Genomic DNA, 22,612 nt, shown 5'->3' on the forward strand with positions numbered 1-22,612 from the left:
TCCGAATCCGCCACAAAAGTGGGTATGACCCACATAAGTGAAAATTCTGACTTGCCCTATATAACAAATTTTCAATGGTCCGAATCTTAAAGCCCTATACATACTGATTTTCTGCGACTTTCCGACACAATAGATTCTGCCTTTTCGCCCGGCTTCCTAGTAAATGCAGCATTTCGCTATAGTAAAACGCTGCCTATACTAGAATATCTGAAATTCGAGAGTCTAGATATCGCCTTAAATAAGAGATTATGGGAGAAAATATTTCGAGTATTAGAAAAAGTGCCTATTCAGCTATACTAGGTTAGGGCTACTAAGGGTAGAATTCGAGGAAGAATGTAGCCACGGATACGAGACGTGCAAGGTATCCTAGGTTATGGATACTATAGGTTACTTTTGGACCTATAGGCTGACTAACAGCCTAACCTATAGACTGACCAATAGTCTGACTAATAGTCTGACCTATAGACTGACTAATGAGGTGCTTTCCTACCCACCTAGCCGAAAAACGACTAGATTTTCGGATACCTAGGCAGCCCCCCAGAGGCTCCCATATAGGATTTCCCCCCTTCCTATGCTTTTTACCAGCAAATATACGATATTTGCTGTGCAATAAAGATTAAGGCTGCAAAACGGGCCCTAGAAGGTATGCCTAATAGCTGGAAGGAAGTCTTATATAGTCTATAAAAGGATAGCTAGGTTAAGGCCTTATTTTCGGAATTCGAGCAATTAATCGATTTAAATATCTTCTAATTTATTCCTAAGACTAATATTCCTACTAGTAGGAAAATATTGTATAACCGGCCTATTTTTCGCATTAAGAAAGATGCGAATAATAACCCGGTTAAATATAAGGCACGATTAGTTATCAAAGGCTTTATGCAGGTATCTGGGCAAGACTTTACGGAGACCTATGCCTCTACTTCGATCCCACTAATATGGAGGATTATCCTTGCTCTTGCTACTGCAAACAACTGGGAAATAGAGCAGATCGACTTTATTAGTGCCTTTCTAAATAGTGAACTACTGGAGATGATTTATATAGAGATTCCAGCTGGTTTTCTAGAATTTGCAGAAAGCCTACTCTCACCTAATCCAGCCTTTTGGTCTGACTAGCAGCATCATCGACTTCTAGCCTTGCTTATTAAGGTTGGATATAACCCCTCTATATCATAAGTTATACTATTAAAGAAAGCCTTGTATGGGCTAAAACAAGGCCCTCGCGAGTGGCAGTTACGGTTAAAAGACCTTCTAGTATAAGAGGGTTTTAAGCCATTACTTTTTAATGCTATCGTCTTTTATAATAAAGGAACGTATACTTTTATTGTGACCTATATGGATGACTATTTAATTGTCGGTCCGGACCTTAGCTATATTGACCAGCTTAAGGCCAAGTTCCATAAGGTTTATGCCATAGAAGACCGAGGACCTACCTCCTTCTTTCTAGGAGTGCAAATTATTAGGGATAGAAAAAAGGGCCTATTATAGCTGCATTAATCGCAATTTATTGCGGAAGTCCTTAAGAAATTTAACCTTAAGGACGCACAACCGCATCTAATCCTACTATAGCCCGGTATACTCGCTAAGTCTAAGGCTAATAATACGCCGCTAGATGCTAGTAATCAACACTTATTCTAGCAGCTGGTAGGGACATCGATGTGGTTGATAATGATATCAAGACCTGACCTTGCCTTTCCAACGCAATACCTATCACGATATATGCAACAGGCTTCTACTACACAGCTTAATACTACTAAGGGCGCTTTTCGCTACTTAGCTGGTACAGCAAATACAGCCATTTATTACCGAGCCGCTAAAGCTACCGTAGTATTAGCTGCATTTTCTAATAGCGATTTTGCTGGTTATCGCCTTACTTCTAAGTCTACTAGTAGTTATCTTACTACTTTAAATGGTAGGCCTATTAGCTGGAGGTTAAAACGGTCTTCGACTGTGGTTTTATTAACGCTTGAAGCCGAGTCTAATGTAATGCTTAAGGCGCTTCGCGAAGTGGAATAAATATCTAATTTGTTTAAAGAAATCCAGGTCGATATTCAACGCCCGATACCACTATACTGCGATAACCAAGGGTCTATTTCTAATGCAAATGACCCAAATCAGCATGCCCGCACTAAGCATACCTTGCTTAAATTCCGGTATATATATGAGAAGGCCCACGGTGGCCTAATAAAAATATCTTATTTACCCACGATAGATATGCCTGCGGATGGACTCACCAAACCACTTCCAAGCCCGAAATTCCCCATATTTCGGCAGCTATTAGGGCTGCAATCCCTATAGCATCATCATCTTTTTTTTCTGATTTTTTACAGGGTTTCTTTCTTTTATTCTAACGCTAGGATTAGCCATATTGCCAATCAGAGGGGGTGTTGAAATCAGCGCCTTTTTAGCTGTATTTTGGTATTGGTCTCGCTACCGTACGATGTCTCTACGTTGAGATATCGCGGTGGCTATACTAGGCGCTATGGTGGGGCACAGCGCCCCACAACGCCGATTACAGTGGGCCGCAGCGCCGGTCACGGCACCGGCACAGCGCCCCACAGCCGGCCACAGCGGCCGGTCACAGCGGGCCACAGGGCCCACAACAGGCGGCGCATTTCTACGGGATTACCAAATGGGCAAACCTTGCTAATACCAGCACTTTCGGCCTTCTACATACAGTCACCCGCTACACCGGTCATTTACGGCAGACCGATATAGGGCTTCCGGCCCGTACGGCAGGCTGTTATAGGGCATCCGGCACACCGCTATAAGCCACTGGGCTTGGTTGGGTAGGCATTGGGTAGGATATTGGGTACGGTTGGGCAGACCGACTTTTCGTCGGGTTTTTCGCTATTTTTGCGGTTTTTCATTATTTTCAACCACTTTTTCAAGATGGTAGAAATATGCCCAAAATTCCCTCTTTCTAGCTAGAATAGTCACCAACAATTAGAATCAGATTTCCCTGACATCTTTGCTCTGGTCAACCTCGTGTGTGCGTTTTTAATCTTTAACCAGCTTGTTTTATTCTGCAACGCCTTGTACGCCACTGTCGGTACTTAGTATACTTTCCAACAGTGTTCTAAGTCACCATTTTGCAACAATACTAGATTCTTCACTAAGTCCTAAGACTATACAAGTGCTATAAAGCGAGGCAAGTGTAAAGGCAAGGCAAATATAAGATAACCAGAATAACGCAGGGAAGGTGGGAGTTAAGAGGCATGTAGTGCATTAACAGGTTCGATTGTGCTGCCCTTCTACTATCTAGAAAGAAGGGGGAAAGCTATCCTATATATACACGAAGAAGGGGTGGGCCCAGGCATCCAAGGTAGCCAGTAAGAAAGCTCCCCGTAATGCTCGCTTTGCCACGTATATAATACGTCAGCAGCCCCACTATATCGGGCCTTTTCAACCACCCTAACCACCGCACTAGTAACTAGTCACCGCACTAGTAACTAGCCACCACGCTAGTGACTAACCACCACACTAGTGGACTAGCCACCACGCTAGTAGGCCACCACGCTAATTTAGCAATGCCACACCACGCTAGTAGGCCGCCACCACGCTAGTAGGCAACCACGCTAATTTAGCAATGCCACACCTTTTCAACAAGGCCTACCTTACTTGATATACAGTAATAATCCACTGAAAATCCTTAAGGTAAAAGGCAAAAGCCTAAGGTTAGTAAGACTACCGTAAGTCTAAGAGGCGGTATAAGGGCCAGAAGGTCAGTAGGCCAGTAGGGCATTAGGCCAGCAGCCTAGTAGACTACTATAGGATTTTAACATTTATAGTTAAGGCCGTACTTATTAACTAAATATTTAAATAGTATATTATAAGAAGTGAATATTATATAGTATATTCGATAGGCAGATTGCATTCCCTAAGCAAAACGGGGTTAAGTTATTGCAATAAATTATACGTCTTAAATATCGCTAGTTAGGGGAGGCGGGTCTACCTATAATTCCTATTAGGCAATATTAATCTAATCTTTATCTAAATATAGTTACTTATTAGGAGGGAAAGGCTCCTTAAGTTCGATAAGATCATCCTTATTAAGTTCTTCCTTATTGATATAGTAGGTAATAGCTTTCTATAGTCGATACTACTAGTTATTATTAAACCTGTTTTGCCTATATTAGTTATTTTGCCTATATTAGTTGAATTATAGAGGGTTATTTAGACCTATAAATGGCTAGCGCCTATTAGGTTGACTCGGCTGCTAGTTAGGATTGCCTAGTGCTAATAGTCTAGCTATAGAAGCAGGTAGAGGCTAATAAGGTTGATAAGCCTACTGCTATTAAGGTGCGTATAGCTAGCGGTATAGCTTTTGGTAACTATTATTATACTGCTGCGGGAAAAACCTAGATTGAATAGGTTAAAGGGGTTATTATCCAGCAGAGTATAGGGTGAGTCGTTAAAAGCGTGAAGTTACTGCGGTTTAAAAGACAAAACGCTTTTTGGCTAATTGCTAGATTATGGGTTCCTTATTTTAGATAGAAATAAGGAATTTATTAATAGATATATAGGCATCTAGAGGGTCTAATAAGGCCTGGATGGATGCTTTAAAGCCTAAGTAGACTATCTAAAGCTAAAAGAGTATATTACGCCTAGCTGCTTAAATATTACGGAGAAGATTATATATAAAAGAGGTAAAGTTTTCTCTTACTATATATTTGCAGAAGGAGTAGTAGGCTTTTTTAATATAAGCTAATACCTTCTATTCGGGTTCTTTAAAATATTTAGTAAGTATATAATATAGCTCGTCGAGTAAAGTATTATCGAAGAGCTGCCTATTTGCTTCTATAGTGAGTTTAGTATGCTAGTTAAGGGCATATCCTTAGAGATAAGCTATTTAAACTCTCTTAATAGCGAGTTTAGAATCGATTTATACTAAAGTCTGCAGACGTTAAGTAAAGGTAAAAATATAGGTATAAGTTATTGCCTTCGAGTTAGATATAACCTTAAGTCCTTTAGGGTCTTCTAGGCCTAAATCGAAATATCTAATATTAACTACTCTAAGAGTATTATAAGAGTTATTAATAATATTGGTATTAAAGGTATTACCTAAGCTAGAGGGGGTAGGGGTAATAGCCTATTGGTTAAATAGAGTTATTAGGCTATTATTCTGATAGGCAATCTGCTTATTTTGTCTTACTATCTATTCGGCTAGATAAAAAAAAGCGGCTATTAAATCTTAGGGCGTATAAAGGACTAGCCCTAGGGCTACTGCGAATAGGCGTCGAATAAATATATTAAATAGACTAAGGAGGAAAGAGAGAGGACCCGAATAGGGGGCTCTCGATAGTCTATTTAACCATATATTAGCACGGTTCGGGGTCCTAGCATAGTCCCGTAACCCTATGCCGCTAACTCATATAACCCTACCTAGGCTAGGCATAGGCGTAGCCCGAGTCTTAGCCATATTATAGCGCGGGCGTAGCCCGAGCCTGTAATATACCCCCCTCCTCCGCCTTGCAATCGAATTAATTGCATTCTAAAACCCGCCCCTCCTCTACGTAGGCCCAATCAGGTCGCCTAGGTTTTTATCGCGATAACCTTAAGTCTGTTCGTCGGGTCCGGTTTATACGCATAGGGGTATTATAGAGTGGTTAATTCAATAGTAGTATAGTAGAAGCATATAAAAGGCCGGCGTTATATCGCCAGTTGGAAGCTATCTATAGCAGCCGTTAGTGTCGTAAAAAATTTTTCGCTAGCTATCGGTAGGTAATCCCCTTAGGTAAAGATGCGTTTTCTCTTGCGCCTTTTTTATTACCTTTTTTCTTCCCTTTTTTTTCCTTCTTATAGCCGATTTAATTATTATCGGCATCCTACTGTAAGTATTATCCCCCCTGCCTAGGGTTGTAATAGATGCTAATATTAATAGACTAGTTACCTATGTGTTCTCTAAAAGGTTATACCCTATCTCCGCCTGCATTTGATGTATATATCGGTTCGAGCTTAGTGCGATTTTATATTCCCCTAATTGACCGTATTAGGACCCTGAATATATTTAAGCCGAACCCTAGTGGCGGCTAAGCTATAGGCGGCGTAATAACCCCTATAGAACCTAATATTATAGAAATCCTACGACCCGCGAGCGGTTTAACCGCCCTATCTGCTAAGTATTTTAGCCCTTTAGAGCGCAAACGTAAGCCATAATGCGCCACAGGCAATTACTTATTAGAGGGTAATTCCTCTAATAAGGAGCATAAATACGCCTATAACGAAGAGTTTTTATACAAGCGCTATAACCGAAAAATGTAGGCGATTGGTATTCTCCCTATCTATATACGAAAAGGCAAGAGTAAAGGCTACTTTTGCTGCTAAGATGCGTATAGCTTATGCGTATAGCTTGACTTTAAGTTTGCCGGCAATCTTAGACTCTAGTGGATCTATTAGGCGTAGATTAAGGTATATAAAGACGGCACCGCCGTTATTAAACCTATATATCCTACGATTGAGACGACTAAAGCCCGGGCTGCTATCCTCTCGCCCTCTTTTCGAGCCTTTAATAATTAGTAGCGGTATGCTATAGCCGCTAACTAAATGACTCCTTACGTCCTATATCTTGCTTTTAGTCCCTGCGGTGCCGCCAGTAAGGCATTAACTGATATCTTTTAGGCTATAACTCCCTCCCGCCGCTAAGCCAGGTTAGTCGTCGATCTGGCCCCTATATTGAGCGTAATATAGGATATATAATAAGAGGCCCGGGAGTACTACGCCTAGATAGAGTAGTACCTAGCGGCTCCTACCTGGCCCCGTCTAGCCCCCCCTCCCGCCTGCCCTTTACTGACTTACTACACCAGGGAACCGCCTGCTTATAAGTAGGGTGTGTGGGTTCCCCTAGAGGCTTAGCCGTACTACCTGCTGTAGAATGCCCCAGCACCGCAGTAGCCCTAGCCGCCGCCGCTATAGACCCTGCGGCATCTTTATCGGGCCCTATCGCAGCCCCCCCTATATTCCCCATATAGTATATCCCCCGGAATACCGTTATATTGGGGTCGTATAGGCAACCATCTATATTAGGCCTACTCGCCTTATATATATCCGACCCCCTATAGATACCACTATAGGGGTTATATATAGCCGCCCCCGCTACTACCGCCCCTATAGTAGCTATTGCTGTAAGGGTATGCCGATCCTAATAGTGCCGAAGAGGGCCTATATAATAACGAGTATAATAGTTATAATATAAGAGAGGGGGGAGGATGGTACTAGCCCGAGAGAGGGGTATATAAGCTTAATAGTTTATTTTTTTTTTTTTTTGATATTTTAAGGGTTTTTTTTTTTTTTTTTTTTTTGTAAGTAGGTGTTTAGGTATCGTTTATAGGTCTGGTAGACCTCGTTTCGATAGCCTAGAGGGCCTATTATATATATGAATATTACTTTATTTGGTTTTAAATGCCTTTTATGCCGCTGAATCTTTAAAGTTTTTTAGGGGTTCTTATATAAGTAAATCGTACCCTTTCTATTTAACTAATATATTGTGGTTCTTATCCCGACCTTAAGCGTTTTTTGCTGCTAGTATCGCCTTAACCTTATATTCTTTATATAGCTAATTAGAGTCTTACGGGAGAATAAGTAGGGGCCTTAGCCTAATATCGGTTATAGTCTATATTAAGAGTAGATTAAATATAGCCTATTTGATAAGGTTAATATAAAAAACTAAATAGATACCCTTAGGGATATCAAGCCGGATAATAAGCGGGGATAGGATGGCAATAATAATATATTTAGTAGAGACTTAGTCGAGCTTCTTATAAGGGCGGTTCATTTTAATATTCCTTAGGTTAAGCTATATACGGTCTCTAACCTAGAAACGCTCTATTAGGCGGTATAAACGGTTTATTGCGTTTTATTATTATTATTATGCGAAAGCAATAGTAGCTTAGGCTAATTCCCCTCCCTCCTAAAGGTTAGCTAGGAAAAGAGCCGCCTGCCCTTTTAGTGTTTTTAAGCTTAGTATTACCTTTAAGGCTAGCGCAATAATTAGTATATCGAACCTATTAAGGAGTCGGTTCGGGCTAAACCTTATTACTAATAATGTCTGGTTATTTAGGGCGAGTTAGTATACCGTAAGGTACTTAGGCTAATCGTATTAGTTAAAGGAGACTATAATATAGAGGACGGCCTAGACCTCTTAGTTTATTTATTTTATACCGCTATCGGTTTAGGGGTAGTATACAGTCGAAAGGAGTTATTTAGTCCTAACTGCCTTATAAAGCATCATCTAGAATTATCCTACCTAATTTAAGCCTCTATTGCTAATAATCTTATTAGGGAATCTATAGAAGCGCTATTAGTATTATTAAAATCGCTCTATATATTCTTTAGCTGTTATAAAGTGTATTGCCTTTAGTTAGATATACTTCGATAAGCGGTTAGTAATTACTATAAGGAAGCATAGGTCGGAAGAATTATAGGCGGAAAGGTCTATTATAAAGTCTATTAATATTTGCAATTAGAAACGGTCCGGGATTAGTAAGGGCTATAGTAGACCCTATTGTAGTTAGCGGCTCTTATACGCCTTACGGTATTAATAGTTCTGAATAAACCTCGCTACCTTAGATGATATATTATCGAAATAATAATCCCGTTATAGTAATTAGAAGGTAGTATTCTTCCCTAGGTAACCTACTATAGGCGAGTTATAGTACTATTAAATTACCGTTATAATTAGGGGCTCGAACGATAGGAGCTATACCTGCCCCCGGTAAAATAACGTGCTATATGCGTTTAGGGTATAATCTGCAATTTATTCCTATATTGCTGCCTCTATAGGGAATTATTACTTTCTATTTGCTATTGCTATCTATTATGCCTAATATATACTATCTTTAGATATCGTTTGGTCTTAAAGAGCTTAAAGGTAAATATTAGCAAAAATATATAGGCTATAAGGTAGGGTAACCTCTAAATCTAAGATTGGGATCCTAATGCTTTCTATTTTATCTATATCGAGTGCTAAAATAGATAGCGGTTTTAGGATCTAGCCGATTTATAGCTTTGCCCTATTTACTTTTTATTCCTATTGAGAAAGCGTATTAGGGTATTAGGCTTATAACCCTAGCCTATATTAAAGATAGAAGTTAAAAAGCACTAGAGTTTCGGCCTATTAGGCTTATCGCTTGGATATTTCTTATAATCGGGCGAAATACTCTAGGTTTTTATAATTAGTAAAGATAATAAAGGGGGAGGCTATTAAGCGGAGTTCTACTAACTACGCTTTAAGGCAAAAGATAATAGCGAGGAGTTCCTTATCGTATATAGTATAATTCTATTTTATATCTAATAAGCGAGCGGAATAATATACGATAGGGTATAGTATGCTATCCTCCCCGACCTATAATAGATAGCCACTAAGGGCTATATCGGAATTATTTATTTTAAAGACTATCTTTTTATCGGGATCCTATTAAGCGAGAACTAGAGATAATATAAAATACTATTTAAGCGTTTAGAATACCGCCTCTTCTTCGTCTAACTATTAGAATAGAACCCCTTTCTTTATTAACCTAACTAAAGGGTTAATAAGGCGGGAGAAGTTTAAGATAAAGTTATAGTAGAAATTAGTAAAGCCGAGGAAATTATAAACGCCTTTTAATTTTATAGGTGCTTCTTAGTTTTAGATAGCTTTAATCTTTTTAGGGTCTAGATAAATTTTCTTTCCGGCCGTTATAATATATCCTAGGTATTAGACCTCCTTTATTATAAAGTCGTATTTATTAAGATCTAAATTTAAGCCGGCCTTTTGCAGTTATTAAAGGACTTCCTTAATATGCCTTATATAGTCTACTTTTAATCCCCCGGTATAGATTAGAATATTATTAAGGTAGGCGGTTATAAAGTCTTTTAGTGTATTCCCTAAGGCCCTATTAATATATCTTTAAAAGGTTATAGGGGCCCTAGTTAGGCTAAATAGCGTAATAAGCCATTTAAATAGTCCGAATTATATGCGGAATACGGTTAAGTGTTTATCGCCCTCTGCAATACGTATCTTATGGAATACTATATATATATTAACCTTAGTAAACTATTTCGCCTAGGATAGGGATTATAATATTTTTTTAATTAAGGGGAAGGGGTATTAGTTTTAGGCTATAACCTTATTAAGGGCTTAGTAATTAATGCAAAAATGCTACCTACTATTCCCCTTTTTAGCTAATAGGATTAATACTACTGCCGATAAAGAGCTCGCTCGGATCTATCCTTTATTTATTAGGTTAATTACTTATCTCTAAACCTTAAGTAATTAGTCTTATGGTATATTATATAATAGGCCCTAAGGTAGGTCTAGCTGGCTCCTATCTATAGTCTTTTTAAGCTGGATATAGTAATCTAATATGCCTTAGTATAGAGGGAGACCGGAAGCCTTCTCTTTATTAAAAAGGTTAGTAAATTCCTATAATTCTATTAAGAGCACCTATAGCTCCTGCGATTATAGGGCGGAGTCTTAATAAAATAGTAGTATAATGCAGAAGATGCGTATTATCTCCTATAAGCTTATTATAATAAAAGAAATCGACCGGTCCCTAGAGTATTTTGCCTATTTTAGTATATTATAGAAGATAGAGCTAAAGATATTTACTATAATTAGACCCTATCGTCTTCTCGTCAATTCCTTAATAATAAGGCTACCTACCGATCTAATCTTCAATTAGTGCTACTTCGCCTATAGTATAATATTATAATACTCTATCTAAGGCATCCTAAGGATAATATCGCAGGTAAGGCCCGGGATAATATAAAGTATAACTATAGACGGCTATCTATCGATATCGATTGCTATATAGATGATATAGGTAATAGAGGAATATATTACTTTGCGTTCTTTTAAACGGCTTTAAATATCTATTGCTATTCCGATTTCCCTATATTATAGTAGGTAGATAGGTTAGAGGCCTAATTATTATACTATCTTTTCGCTTATAGCGCTATAGTAGTTATATCCCGAGTCGATTAAGGTATTAATAAAGGTATAAGATTTATATAAAATTAATACTAAAAAAGGATATCTATCTATTTATTTTGCGATCTCCTTTAATTTTTTTTATAATCGGGCCGGGGTCTATATATATATCTTAAGCCCTTTAACGAGATTAGGTTTAAAGGCTATTCTTTTTCTTAATCTTTATTGCTATTTTCGACCTTTACGACTTATAAGTCTAGCGAGGCCACCTTAACTGCATTTAGCCGGATTACTAGCAGTAGGTGGTATATATTCCTCTGATACTTAGAAGAGCTGCATTAAAGATAAAGACCTTTCTTCCTATATTCTTTATATCATTTTATAAAGACTTATATCGCTTTAAGTGAATTCCCCTTCGAGTTTAGCTTATTAATGCCTAATATTTATATATCGCCTTTAGAATCCTGGGCATAGGTTGGTCGGGAATAGGCCGAGCCCGGTTAGTAGTTAATAGTCAGGCTAATCTCGATATCGATAGCAATTTATTAGTAGTAGTCTACCGCCGAATAGTAATCGTAATGGAAGACCCTAAGGCTAATAATCTTATTAGCTATACGAGTATTAAGCGCTAATTAGAGATATTCTAGCTTAACTTCCTTAGGCCAATTAAGACCGCTAATAAGTATAAGTTTTTCCTTAAATTATATAAAAAAGGCGGCAAAAGGTTCTTTAGGGCCTTAGCATAAAGAGTGTTTAAGCTTAGTAATAGTGCGATCCTACCGGTATAAGTCCTTAAAGAGATATTAGAGGTATTCGAAGAATTTTATTATATTATAATTATAAGCCGTATTATTCTCGAAAAAGGCTGCGACCTATAATTAGACTATAGACGATAGGTTCTAAAAGATAAATATCTATTAAGTCTTCTCGTCTCCAATAAAGTCCCTATCGACCTTAAGCTTGTATTGCATAAAGGTCCGTTAGGCTGTAAATATAGCCTTTTTACTATTAAAGGGGTCCCCTATTAGGATCGGCTTGCGCTTTAGCTGGGTATCCTAAGTAGTAGGGAGGGGGTCGTTCTATTATACGATTAGGGCCGGTTAGGTAGCGTTTTAGGAGCTATTTAACTAGTTTGCAAGGAGGGTCTATAGCGAGGCGGCAATAGCAGTAAGGTATTATGCGTTAGTCTGTATCTATACCTCTATCTATTATAACTCTGATGCGAGCTGCTCTACTTGGGTATGTATATTATATCGGGGGTGTTATAGTCTTGGGTTGTCTGTACCCGTTTCTCTAGGTGTACTCATCTCGATATCTTGTATAGCCTGTATTATCGGCTCTATAATGTAAGGTTATAATAGTAAGGCTGAGAGAGTCTATTTAAATATAAAAGACTAGCCTTAGGGCTACTGCGAATAGGCGTCGAATAAATATATTAAATAGACTAAGGAGGAAAGAGAGAGGACCCGAATAGGGGGCTCTCGATAGTCTATTTAACTATATATTGGCACGGTTCGGGGTCCTGGCGTAGTCCTGTGATCCTGTGCCGCTGACTTATATGACCCTACTTAGGCTAGGCACGGGCGCAGCCCGAGTCCTAGCCATATTATGGCGCGGGCGTAGCCCGAGCCCGTAACAGGGCGCTATTAAAGGCTATCGAGATTAAGAAGCATTAGACGATATAGTTAATTAAAGTGGTTCTTAAGACTATTTAGACTATTTAGATAGGTTTTACTCTATTAATAGGGACTATTAGGGAGTAATTAATAGAGACCTTTTAATTGATTATATAATAGTAGAGAGTGATCTAGCTTTTTCTCTTCTTAGTAGGTAAGTAAGATAAACTAATTTATTAATATTAAGAGTTCTACGTAAGTTATATAAGTGGTCTGATTTATTAAAGGAGTAGTTTAATTTTTCGATAGATAGATTACTTAATGTGTTAATAAGGTTATCGACTGGAGTATTAGTGCCTAAAGTTAGGGAAGGAGGTTAGGTATTAGTAATATTATTTATTGTTAGGGCAAATTGCTAGGCCTTTTTAGTCTACCTTTTTAGGAAGGAAGTAAAGGAATAGCGTAACTTAACCTATTTAATGGGGTAAATAGTATCCGCGTTAAGTAGTAAGAAATTTTCTGCTAAGTATAAGGCAGTATCTCGTTAACGTTAAGTGAGTTATATCGACTATAGATAACTCGTTTTGCAGAAAACGTAGAGATACTGCGAGTCTAGGATTAAGTCTTTACTAGGGGAGTATAAGGATATAAATGGCTTTAAGACGATACTGCCTTTTCTTATGAATAGCTTTAAAAAACGAGGGAGTTTGAAAACTTATTTATTTCGTCTATTTGGATGGCTACAGGGAGGAATATCGTAGGAAAACGGCGGGGGGGGCTCTATAGTGTTATTAGCGTTAAAAAGAAAAAATAAGAATATATTTAGTTCTGGTTCTGGTTCTGGTGCTATATAATTGCTACTAATTGTTACGATTAATGAGGTCAGAGTGTGTATTATAATAGGCTTAGTTGCTTTCTCTCTAGCTAATGTCTATAGGGAGCTAATTTATGCATATATATATATGGGTATTATTACGTGAGGGTGTCACGTGAGTGACATGTGACAGTACTGTAGGTAGGCCAAGATTTAGCACTATCTAGGTAGGTAGTTAGTATATCTTATTTAATGACAGTAATGTTGGTGTAATATATCGTCACTACCTAGGTACCTGCTCGCGTTCATAAGCCCATAAATTCGCCTAGTAGCAGCAACATATCATGCCACATGTTATGCGTACATGAGACGCTCGATTTGGCGAACGCACCCTTTTCTGTTTCAAGATCTGGCAGTGTGTCAACTCCTAAGTACCACGCGCGTAAATTACCCTTGGCAAGTAGCGCCTAGAGTGTTGCTCGCCCTTACTCAACACGGGCTCTCTGGACGCCAAAGGTAGTCATGTCGGCGGAGGAAGTTGAGCGAATAAATACGATGCTTCTAATAGCTTGGACCACGAGCGTGAAGTCATATCATTAGATCGACGCGTTGATCGAAAGAACTAATGGTGCTGATTCATTGTTATACGGTATAGCACTTGAAGGGACTAGTGTTGAGATCACATTAAAGCGCGCTTGTCCTTCTTTACGTCTACTTATAATTTCATTGTCACCCAAACAGGACGAAGTTCATAAAAGAGAAAAAAGAAAGAAAGAGAAGAGAAAAAAGAAAACACAATCATGGTGTCGAAAATCGAGTGCCCATGCGAGAGCCCGCTTCGGAAAGACACTCCATGTACCATGTTCCCTCTACTAAAGCAAATAACCCAGGACTCACACCTTTGGCCCCCGGCTGCACGCCCGGAAAAGCAATCTACAGATCCTCGCAAAAGTCGGCAATGACTGTGACGGTGGTGGTCGCGGTGGGCACAGGAGCAGTTATCGCCGCTGGAGTGATCCCCCAGCAAGAGCAAGCAGAAGAGTATTTGCTGGCGTTTCCACAAGAGGAAGCGTAGGCTGGCACAGAAGTAGGAGCCTCGGTGGCAGCAGGGAGCTCAAGACCACGCTTCGTCTTGGAAGACGTCTCGTCGGCGTCGGCAGTGACGGTGACGGTGACGGTGCTGTGGGCAAACGGTTAGCCCCCGGGTCCATATCAAACCCGTCGTCTCTTCCAAGCTCTGTTTCAATTGACGGAGCCAGGACAAGTTATTGGCTATCTTCTAAACGTACGTAGCATCCGGGACAATAGTTGTCTTCAAAAAGTTGGAGCAGTCGGCCTGGCGAGAAGAAAGGGGCACAAGCCCATCCCGGGTGCCGGTAACCTCTCGAGCGCAGTTGTCACCACCACAGTGGCCTTTACGCGCCTCGATGGCTTTGGCAACGGCCGCAGCAACGAAAGAGAGAACAACGGCAATCTTCATTATAAGACCTCTGTGGCTGAGAGGAAAAGGGAGTTTGGTCCTGATATGACTGGCGACTGGAAGTGAAGATGGAGAAATGTCTGGTCTAGCGAGAATCGCAAAGTAGAGTCATCGCTGTACACCAGATGGCCGTTTATATACGACAAAAAAAAAAGAGCGTCCGAATATCGTAACACGAGTTGACAAACTGACTGCTTCCTGAATGGTGGTCTTACAGGGGCAAAGGGACCGGGTACCTTTGAGGCTTTCAGCAAAGTCCCTTCACCCATGTTATGAGCAAGTCTTGGCTGATGCAGCCGAACCGGCGGCTACAGCCTCAGCCCTTGCAGCCATCCGGGTCGAGGCCGCTTTCTTCTCCAGTAGGCTGCTGGCCCAAGGCCTTCATGCACATGCCAAAAACTCGCAGAGCAAGTCTTGCATCCACAGGATAGCATGGTAAGTACAGGACAGCCCTGCAGTCCCTTTGTCAGTCATTAGATAGCTCCTCGATATACTATAAATGCCTAGCCTAACCAGCTACAAGAACCAGGTCATCTGCAGTGCAAATAAACTGTGGACACGCGGGGAACCGCCAAGACCAACGAGTCTGGTCTGGCGAATCAGCCTCATCATTGTGAACCGAGCCGCGGGCCAGGGCTCTGTGCAACTAGCCTCGATTCAACTGGTACAACGCACGACGAGACGGCCCTTGGCCTGCGGAGCCCTGTGCAGCAAGCTAAACCCGCACCGATTCGAAGGTTGGACTTTTTGTAAAAGCAACACCTGCCTCATGCGGGAGGTGGTGGATCTGATATGTTGGAGAGAGGACCGTTACTGATGTGGTCCTTGCATCTGGGTACGCCAACTGCCAGTCTGAAGAGACTGAATTTCAGTCATCGAAGATACTGTGTCCGCTGTCGATTGGGCGGGCATTGGCGTCGTCGTAGTTCCATATCCGTGCTACTTCTCGCTACAGAAGAAAGGGGGAAAATGAGACGCGTTTCACCTGGCGAGCATGACGAGGATGTTGGATGTTGGCACAGAGCAAGTGGAAAGGCGACGCTGGCTCAAGCTGCCGACAGTTTGGAGCTTGGGGGCAGTGCATCGTGCCGGCCTAGACCAGCGACCAGCATGGCAGCAAACAGTGGGGGCATATGCAGCCGCGTGCGAGGTCACGTGTTCTGCAAGGCAGGTGCTTGCACATTGTAGAGAGTTGCCACTCAGCGTTAGCGTGATCGTAAACCACTCTTGACACCCGATGCCGATGATATATGGCTTTATTTTACCCCTTGCCCAATATTCATACAACATACTGGTCGGGCTCCATGATCTACACACCATCGGGCAGTCGTACCTAGACCGCGGAACCGTGACGTGACATACTACACCTGCTTCGGAATCGCGGGCTAGCGGCTGCGGCAGAGCTTCGCGACGCCAAAGGCTCTCTTCTACCACTATATCAATGTATACTGGACACCTTAGAGGCTCTACGCATGTGCGTAAATAGCCTGTACGATCCCCTTATATACCCGATCATCTGCAACCTTGCTGGCAAAACATATAGCACAAGTAACCTAACTTGGAAGGAAAATACCCCCCGGCGCCCGCAATCGCCAGAGCGCACAAGTGACTCGCCTGCCGCCGCTATCAACAATGCAGGCTACAAGACTCTTTATACAGAGAAATATACGGAATATATAGAAGAATATGCTTACGCACATACCTTAGGAGGTAGGTAAGGTACCTAATTATATTCCGTCGCTTAGTGGGGCGATTTACTAATAGCTGATTAGGCGCAGCAATTCTAATATACTCCCTATCAGGGGTTAATGTTGAAAGAAAATTAGTCATCAGGGGTTGGTCAAATTTCGATAAAGTTCGCGGCAATGATAAATGTGGCTGGGGGCCCCCTGAATTTCAGCCGCGACAATACCTCTGAAGGCATCCCTTCCTGGTCAACAGACAATGTCAGCAGACCTGCAAGAGGAAACCACGTCGACTTCGCAGCCAGGTGAGCAACTACGCGTCTACCAGAAGGAGATTAGGAGATTGAGTGGAGATCCTCTAACAGTCCAACTGAAGCAACGACTGGCAACGCTCGTGAAAATTACAAGCGCCTCTTCCAAGAAGCTGAGGAGAAGCTTCAGGAAGCCGAGGAGCGATACAGAAAGATACAGCAGCAAGCCGAGGAGCGATACAGAAAGATACAGCAGCAAGCCGAGGAGCGATACAGAAAGACAGAGCAGCTAGCCGAGGAGAAGCTTCAGCAAATCCAGGAGCGAGAAAGATATACTACCTTTGACGAGTTTATTCTCCTTTGCCACAACCTATATCACCTGCCAAAAGTCTTAGATTCTTCCCAGTTAACTGCAGGAAAGATCCCTCTTAATAATCCCACTAAAGCAATGACTGGCAACGCTCCTAAGGATTACGAGCGCCTCTTCCGAGAAGCTGAGGAGAAGCTTCAGCAAGCCGATGAGCGACTCAGAGAGTCACGGCAGCAAGCCGAGGAGCGACTCAGAGAGTCACAGCAGCAAGCCGAGGAGCGACACAGAAAGTCACTGCAGCAAGCCGAGGAGCGACAGAGACAGACCACCTTTGATGAGTTTGTTCTCCAGTGCCACAATCTATTTCACCTGCCGAAAGTCGCAAATATTTCGGAGTCAACTACTGGAACGATTCCTGCGCCAAAACGCAAATATTGTCCTGCACGACTAGTTCCATGGGTGGATTGTCCGTCTCAATTACAATCCGTCTACGACTCCATCCGCCGTCACTTCCGATCGGGAGACAATGCAGCTCAACGAGTCTTTCCGTCCTCGATCCTCCTGGAAGGATTTCAGGAAGAAGTGATGGCTAAAGCAATAAGCTGCGAGCAGGACTTGCTAATCTATGACCGTCTAACTAGGGAAAATCGCATACGTGATGTTGTTTCTCAGTTATGCAAAATCCCTGCTGCACGGCAAGAGTTGCAACTAGGTGACGGGATAGAGTTTGCAAGCCATGCAAGCCCGGCCGAGACCGAAACCCTGACGAGCGAGGCGTCTGGTGGTCTTCCGACCATCACCAAGCCACTACCCGATGTTTTCTCCATCAGCAAGGTAAATGGTGAAGATTGCAAAGTCATTTCGACTTGTGAGCAGAAGCCGCCTCACAAGCTTTCGGTGGAGACGATCCGCATGGGTCTGAGGCCCATGAACCTGTGGCAAGAAATGGTCAAATCCAACAAGATACCAACCGATCCAACCGAGAAGATGAAATATGATGCTGCGCGCCTAGTTTGCTCAGCGATTGTCCAGGAGTACCATGTGATGATCTCGTTGGGATTGGAGTACTCGTATCTCACCAATGGACCACACGCGGATGTGATGTTATGGGTTCCGTACGATGATCCTAGCACGCTTCATTTCCATCTCGCTGAACCAAGCAAGCAAGGATATATAAGCGTCGGGAACACGATCAATCAGCCGACGACGTCCGTCACCGGCATCCTATGCCTTTTGATGATGAGCCTCAGATCACGCCCACGAGGCAATCAGTGGCGGGCCTGGGCCCGGTCGCAGCTTAAGGGTTGGAGGACGAGTTTCGATTACGCTCATCGGGTTCCACCGAGCCCAGATGGAGGACAAGACGCAGAGCTGCCCAGCTCGGAGCCGGATTATCCAAGCCCTGAAGCAAGTTCAGAATACATACCATCGTCACCGCTCTCAAACCCCGCAGCGGACAAAGAAACGGCTGCCCGGCCACGGACTCGGGCTTCCTGTGCTCCTTCAGACAAAGAAAACAGGGCACGCGATACCTCGCCAGACTCATCGGATTCTGATGACTCTGATGATAACCAGGCCAACCCCGCCAGGAAGCGGGGCTTCAGCAGTGTAAGCGCATCTTGCCAATCAGCTCGTCAACCGGGTCCTCCTGTCCCAGAAGATTACGAGCCGCCGGAGCATAATGCTAGATTTTGCTCGCAGCTATGTATTCTTGGTCTGCGGAACAACGCGCCGCTAGATAATGACTGCCCAAACGCGGAACTTCATAGGCGCTCTTCAACACAATCCCATCACTCCATTTCAGCGGATGAGCTGCTCCAAAAGCTTAAGGAGCAGTTGGACAGCAACATAGATGCTTACTGCACGCCTTTCGCCGACCGGGGGGGATATGGCATGCCATTCAAGCTCACCCTGACTGCTTATGGCTACACCCTTGTGGGGAAAGGAACAAACCGAAGGCTCTGGGGCGAAGTATCCCAAGAAGCCCAGGCATACAGAATCCTACAAAAGCTTCAGGGAGTTGCTGTTCCTGTTTTTCTCGGCAGCATTGACTTGAGCATAACATACTTTGACTATTATCTAGGAGACATCCGACATATGCTCATCATGTCATACGGCGGCGACGAGATTTCACAGGACCAACGGGGCCGGCTGAAGGGGGAGATTCGAAGATCAATAAAGGAGGTCAAGAACTGCGGCGTCGTTCACCAGGACCTCAGGATTCGGAACATGCTGTGGAACAAGGAATCCGAGCGTGTCGTAATCATCGATTTTCACCGTGCCAAGCTTGCCAGACGGCCGATTTTGGCGACACAGACGTCGAAGAGAAAAGCGCCTTTGCAATCAGAAGTACGACAGGCAAAGGGTATTCGAGCGTCGTAAGAGGTGTTCGGTATAGAGAAAGGCTTGGCAAAATCTTGGGCGGTGCCTCGCATCTTTGGCTCGCTAGTATCATGATGGGACGTCACAAATACCTCGTCATCATTCCGTCTAGAGGGGGAGTGTTGGAAGCGGAAATGCAGCCGCCCGTAGCGCGCTAGATTGGCGCTTACACCACATGTATCAGGTATTTCGTACGAGAGATGCTGGCCGCAATGGATGCCAGCTGCGATAGATTCCTACTCTGTACACGATGTAGCGGTCACAATAGCCGCCTGCTACAATGACCGAGACCACCAGATCGGCCATCACAAGCCGATCCGTCCCGAAACGAAGAGACGGGGGGTGAGATTACAGAGCAGGTAGAGCGCTTTGGCGAAAAACTAAGAAACAAGCGGTGGCAGAGACTCCGCGTTCCATGGTAGCATTGCCCATTGAGATACTGTACCTCAGGGTGCAGCTGCCCCAGCCACGCCTTATATCCGGCCTTTTAGAATGAAACGATCCAAGATGCTGCATCGACGTACCCCTGGAAACTCATCATGTTGCATGTAGATTCCATGAGCAGTAAAACAAACCAATTCCCCAAGGGTCGTCCCTCCGTCTCTGCCTGACTAGTGCAAACGGGCCCCGTTAACCTCGGGCCACGGGTCCAACAGCTGGTTCTGCTCAGCGGTCTAGGGAGCTAGGGCTCTACCCGGACCGTGAGGACAATACCCAGCCCGCTGAGAGTCTGACACCCTCTTCTGCGACTGCTCCGCAATCAAGGCCCTCCAGCGAGCCGTTTCTTTTCTGTGCTTGCTTGAAGTACAGCGCCGGAAGCTGCTGCACGTCGCCGGCGCAGTAGAGCATAAGCTCGGTCAGGAGCGGTCTGACGCCGAAAGCCGTGTAGGAGACCCCCCCTTGGATGGATTCCAACAGGCTCTCTCCGAGGCCCTTTCGATTCTTCCACAGCATGCCGTTGCTCGTTTCTTGCACGCATTGGGAAAAGCCCGGACACGTATTTCCTAGCCTCGGTGTTGCGTCGACTAGCGCTCTCCATGAGCTGGACGTCCCGAACCCCTCGCAGTCGAATTCCGCAACGGGCGTAAATCGCATCCGAATCGTTCCTGACGTCCAAGAAAACTTTCACAATATCCGGAGACTCTGGGATACCTCGCAGGCTCTTGCAGCGGGTACCCTTGGCCAGAAACGCCGCGCGCCCGAGCGTCAACACGTCGACAACACGACCGGTGCCAAGACCTGGTCCGGAATAGCACAGCACAGTGAGAAGCGAAGCACTCCCATTCCTGCTCAACCTCTCCCCCCTCGAGGTCGATATATAAAAGGGGCCGTGCGTCCCCCATTGAGGAATCTTGCAGGACGATCCAGTCCACCAGGTGGGCGACTTTGGCCTCCGAGTCGACGACTTCTGTCCGCCCTAGGAGCGCTCCTTGGTATGGGCATGGTGACGAAACGAGCCAGGTGTGATGTGGCTAAAGAAGAGCTTGGGCGGGTTTGGTCCGCGGCATGGGGGTCGCTGTGGTTTACATGGCGAAATAGGGCCGCAAGTGAAGCTCGGCTTGGCCAGCGCCAGCCCAACATGCCAGCGGCCGACCATCCATCAGTGTTGAAGGACAGCGTGTGTCATAGGGTCTTCAGGACATCGCGCTATGAATTGGTTGGTCAGAATGCACGTTTGCACGTCATTTCCTCTTTGTGCATCAGAGGAGGCCCTCTCGGGCAACCCCCTAGTCTTACCTATGTAGTCTTGCTGCTGGTGGCTTTTCCGTCCCACGGCATCATAACCAAGTAATAACATGTGATCTGACAAGAATAGAGCCAAAGGACAGCCAGAGGGATGCAGTGTGCACCTCCTTGTAGGTCAGTTCAACGTGGGTCAGTTTCGAAAATGCTTGCTTGCCTCCGATGCCATTTTGTCTTGGTCATGTACGCAGCAAACGAAGACGAATGCGCTCTGCCTGTGGTCGTTGTTTCAGCTGCTCCAGCTTCCAAGTATCTGGTAGCCACAGCGTTCCAGCTCATGCCAAGTTCGAGATCAGGGCCTGTGAAAAACAAAGCCCGTTCTGTGCAAGCCGGCACTCCACCAGAGAAATCTTCCTCATTCACTGTGGATGAAGAAGCGGCTAAGCCGGCAGCAGCAAGGCCACGTCAATGTACAAGTGTGAGATTCCATCCTTGCTGCTCGACAATCGTCCAAAGCCGTTTCGCAGGGACCGCATCCACCGCAGCACTGAAGAGACAGCATCTCCTATCGTCTGCGCCCGTCGCCTTGACTCGACAATGTTTGTCCTCTCCATGTGCGCGCCCAGCAAGTCTTGGCGCAGTGTCCCTTTTTTCGTTCGAACATCTACCCAGCGGTGATATCCCGCACCGGCATGCAGCCAGCCCGGCCATCATGTCCTTGTATATGCTGGGTTGCATCTGCCGGGGGTCTGGGTTGTCATGTCTAGCAACTGCGCAGTTCTGAATGTCTCCGGACATTACGGGGCGAATAAGAGGCGGTCCCTGGCCTTCTTCAAGGGGTCGGATTGAGCAGTAAGGTCGGGCGCTCAAGTTCTGATAAGAGGCTCTCGGGCACGGAAGCAACGTCGTCATCCTTGCCGTTCTCCAAGCAAGTCCTGGGTTCCGGACGAGCGCCCAGGCATGGAACATGGAGATATTGCAGGTGCCATACAAGTTCTACCCATTGCCGATTATGGTTGATGACGTGGGGTGATCCGAGTCTAGGGCTGACGTGAAAAGTGCTCGATAAATAACAAGGGCCCTTTTTCAGTTATTCAATCAAACTGCAACAGTGGCTGGCAAATGAAAACACGACATGCAGTGCAAAGGACCGTGATAAAAGCATGGTAATCGATGGAGAACCTGGATAGCATCACCAACACGGCGCAGATCCAAATGCACCAATGCAATTGTGCATCAGTGTCGTGGTGGCCAGACTGGCTTGATTTCCAAGGGGTCCGTGACTGGGACACGCTCGGTTGCCGCGGCGGAGATAATTTGTCGCCCTGTCGGCTGTGGTAGTGATTAGGCCGTCTGCCGCGTTATTCACGGCGTGAGACGAGAGCACAACGTACTGGCTCATGGCTGATGAAGCCAACACAAAGCTGGCAGCGTGCAGAAAGAGATGCTGCGTTTTGCAGGAAAGTGTGATATGGTAGCCCTGAG

At 44.1% G+C, this 22,612-nt stretch overlaps 3 protein-coding genes across 3 annotated transcripts; 1 reads left to right on the forward strand and 2 right to left on the reverse strand.

Moving 5' to 3' along the window:
• Positions 1 to 14,269: 14,269 nt before the first annotated feature.
• Positions 14,270 to 14,816, reverse strand: UV8b_06103 (uncharacterized protein; the record flags this gene model as incomplete). Its single annotated transcript, XM_043143600.1, has 2 exons — positions 14,270 to 14,516; positions 14,626 to 14,816. The coding sequence occupies 2 exons, from the start codon at positions 14,814 to 14,816 to the stop codon at positions 14,270 to 14,272; spliced, it is 438 nt and encodes a 145-aa protein (XP_042999535.1).
• A 1,944-nt stretch (positions 14,817 to 16,760) lies between these two features.
• UV8b_06104 (uncharacterized protein) lies at positions 16,761 to 19,444 on the forward strand (the record flags this gene model as incomplete). The annotated part of the gene is made up of 2 exons (XM_043143601.1): positions 16,761 to 16,806; positions 16,878 to 19,444. 2 exons carry the CDS (start codon positions 16,761 to 16,763, stop codon positions 19,442 to 19,444), a joined length of 2,613 nt encoding a protein of 870 aa, XP_042999536.1.
• A 690-nt stretch (positions 19,445 to 20,134) lies between these two features.
• On the reverse strand, positions 20,135 to 20,539 carry UV8b_06105 (uncharacterized protein; the record flags this gene model as incomplete). The annotated part of the gene is made up of 1 exon (XM_043143602.1): positions 20,135 to 20,539. One exon carries the CDS (start codon positions 20,537 to 20,539, stop codon positions 20,135 to 20,137), a length of 405 nt encoding a protein of 134 aa, XP_042999537.1.
• Positions 20,540 to 22,612: the final 2,073 nt, after the last annotated feature.

Source organism: Ustilaginoidea virens, chromosome 5 (genome assembly GCF_000687475.1).
Source record: "Ustilaginoidea virens chromosome 5, complete sequence".
Classification (NCBI taxonomy): domain Eukaryota; kingdom Fungi; phylum Ascomycota; class Sordariomycetes; order Hypocreales; family Clavicipitaceae; genus Ustilaginoidea; species Ustilaginoidea virens.